The sequence below is a fragment of the Charadrius vociferus genome, unplaced genomic scaffold (assembly GCF_000708025.1).
Source record: "Charadrius vociferus isolate BGI_N301 unplaced genomic scaffold, ASM70802v2 scaffold326, whole genome shotgun sequence".
NCBI lineage: Eukaryota > Metazoa > Chordata > Aves > Charadriiformes > Charadriidae > Charadrius > Charadrius vociferus.
In genome coordinates, this window is record NW_009649062.1 from 2,831,467 (window position 1) to 2,834,878 (window position 3,412).

Here is a 3,412-nt window from a genome sequence, read left to right on the forward strand (position 1 = left end):
AGCGGAAAAAAGAAGTTAGATCTTTTTTTTAATTAAAAAAAAAAAATTATCAAAACTTACTCAGAGACTTTCACTAAAGTATTCAATATCCCTGCTAACCCCATCCCAAGGGAGGCACTTCCAATAAAAGACAGGGCTGACTCAAGCCATCTGCCATCTCTGTGGTCGGGGAGCACAGAAGAGGAAGCTGTGTCAAACAGATCTACTCAGACCTGACAGTGCATTGTTCATAAAGGCAACATCAGCTTGGAACAGCTAAGAACCACAGCACTTGGGCATCTAGGGAAGGCTCTGTTCCATCTTTCAGGTAGCTAGGTTAGAAGACAACAGATAGTTTAAGAAACTGACCCAAGGCACAGCATGAGACAGGATTAAGATTATACTTTGTTACCACTTTAAGATAGCAACTTAGTCCTTCGGGACTAGCATTCCACTCCTGTTTGCACACTGGTGATTAAGACTTGGATGGAAGAAAAAGGTCCTTATACTAAACATTTGACACCAGACTTCTAAAACCTCAAACAGAGCTGCACAACAATAACTCCTCCCCCCTTGAAACAGTGTTGGCATACACATAATCAAAAAAACATCCCCTTTATTTTCTCAAAATGCAAAGTCTGATGCTCCTAGTAATACATACCAAGTGGGGTCAGAGTTCTGTCTTTATCAGCCCGGCCATCCAAATTATATTGAGAATGACGGATAAGGAATATGTGCCTGGTGGCTTTTGCTTTGCAGTGATCTAAGCGTGAGGCAAGTTCTTCTTCCCCAGTTTCTTCATTTTTCTTTTTGATGTTGATAAGAGCCAGTGGTTCACGTCTAAACAAACACATTTAAAACATTGTTTTTAGATAGGGGAGATTAAAAGGCAGAGGAATTTTACAGATTTTTTTTTTTTTAACAGGAATTTTACAGTCTTGCCTAAATTCTAGATATAGTTGAAGAACTAAAATTGACCAGTTAACCATTTATATCACAAAACTGACTCAAACCATTGTTCGAGAGCTATAAATAAAAGCCTGCAATAAAATCCCCAAAGTTAATGCCTTAGGTTAAAAGATGTAACTGACAAAGACACATTTGCTGTTTAGCAACAGCCACCAATTCTTGGGGAAAAAAGGCAACAAATGCAACAGAAAAAGTTAAATCCTAATGCAAACAGATGGTGTACACTAAAACATATGAAAGCTACAGTCTGTCTGGACAAGAAGATTATAAACACTAGCAGAGACTTTATATTTTAATTCCTGTTGATTCAACAGTCGTTCCTGGGATTTTCACTGATTTTCGGTCACAGGTATAATGGTAAGGTTTTTGACAAGAAAAACTAACCACGAATGATACCCAGGAAAAGAGGAAGAAGTGTTGATTGAACATAAACGAAAGAAAACATTCCATATCTAAAAGGCCCTGTGATAACACCTACAGAATTTGTACTTTATAAATCACATTTATGTAAAATGACTAAACGCCCCTCCCACCCCCCATCCTAGAAGGGATATTGTTCCGTTTCTGCAGTGCACATTGAGCATTATTTTGTACATTAAACCAGGTCACATCAGGTCTCTCCAGTAACACTGTTTTGTCGTTCAGCCTAGAGTGTTCATTTATCCTTTCATCTTTTTCATCAACTCTCTCTCCTTGTGCCACTTTAACCTTTCTTCCTTTTTGTGACACTGCAGACTAGTCTCCCTTTGCACACACCATAACCTTCCCTCCTGCGCCTCACCCAGACAGTTGATCCGGTTCCTCAAGAGTACACTGGGCACAGAGGCTCTTCTCCTCCCTCCCCCAGTACCACAGATCACTGCCAGAGACTTCCCGCTGCCAACACCAATGCTGCACTATCATCATCAACCCTGGCCAAATCTCCCACAGATTAGTCTTCTGGTCCCCTCTCTGCACTGATGCTCTACTCCACTAATACAAATGCTTTTGCTATGTCTCCACCTCGGAGGGTAAATCCAATCCTTTCACCTTATATCTAAAAACCAGTTAATTTATTTAATTCATACCAGATCTCACTTCTTCCATTATTGTAATTAAACTTGTTTCTTTATTTCTTTATAGATTTTTTAATCAAGAATATAATTTTTATTCAATTCCAGACAAAGTAATTTGGTCATAGCAAATTGCTGCTTCACGTACCTATTTCTACAGTTCACAGCAAGATTTGTTTTAAAAAGCCTTGCATTCATTTTGCTTTAGTAAAGACGTGATTGCTATTACACAATGAGGGACAACGCATTCCTTAAGCTGTTAACAAAGTTCAGCAAGGCATTAAAAATAAAACAGTAGTCCAATAACAAGAAGTCCCATTGCTATTTCATAGGATACTTGATTCAGTAGAAACTATGTTGCTGGAAAGATACATTAGGAAAAATTCAAGCACATTTATACACATTTATAAACGCTACACACGTTTGTGTATTTATAAGCCATTTAACAACTTCACATGTTAAGTGCTTCTGCCAATGTCATCCAAAAATCAAAATTAAGACTGCAACCAGGTACAGTCAGAGCCATACCCTACCAACTGGTAGACACCAAGCAGCAGAAAGCTAAAATTGATCTGTGATAACGCATTTACATAATACACTTCCATTGTTTGCACACTATGATGAATGGTGATATAGTACACTATCCTGAACTGCTATTAGCTGTTATCTAGCTATATTTGCTCAGGCAATTGTGACAACTACATCAGCCCAATTTCTACTTCCTGAATTGGTTAAAAAAAAAAAAAAAAAAGGAAAGTTACACAAGTTCGAAAGTACTTTAGAATCCCTGAAGAAAATCAACCATTTAGCAGCACCAGAAAGGCGTGGATCTGCAGTTAAACAAGTAGCTTTAGCACCTCCCTCAATGGAACCGTGCAACCAGGTGTAACCTTATTTAATGAAGGTTTTGGTTTTATACTTGGGGTATACATAGCCCTATCTATATGAGCATTTGATTCTGCAGCATCTCAAAAATCAAACCAGGATACATTATACAATAAAAATCTGTTAGTGCTTAAGTTTGGATTTACTACGATTAAACTAGAGCTTGACATAAGTTTCCCTGGGGAGATAATTCTACCAGACAGAAGCTAAATGAGCCAAAGCTCAATACGGATATTTGCACATTTTAATTACAGAATTAAAAATAAACTGTGGTTAACCCTTGGGTGAACGTACTTCAACAGCAGGAAGCACAGACCTGAGTCAGGTTCCAGGCAAGGGGATCTGAGAACCCAAACCCGCCGTTTCACCGCCAACAGCAGCAGCAGGCCCAGCGCACGCCCAGCACCCGAAAGCGCTCTTCACCCACGAGGGCGCCGTTACTACCCAGAAACACCCCGGAACAGGCACAAGGCGACCCGTCACCGCCGCCCTGAGACGCGGAGCCCGGCCTCCGCCCGGGGGCTGGG

At 39.9% G+C, this 3,412-nt stretch overlaps 1 protein-coding gene across 1 annotated transcript in view; it reads right to left on the reverse strand.

Annotated features, from left to right (window-relative positions):
* The window catches only part of PGAM5 (phosphoglycerate mutase family member 5), an 8,828-nt gene that overhangs the window by 4,327 nt on the left and 1,089 nt on the right, over positions 1-3,412 (reverse strand). Inside the window, exon 3 of the mRNA XM_009888142.1 lies at positions 641-819. Within this exon, the coding sequence (XP_009886444.1) occupies positions 641-819 (179 nt within the window). The remainder of the gene's footprint in view (positions 1-640; positions 820-3,412) is intronic.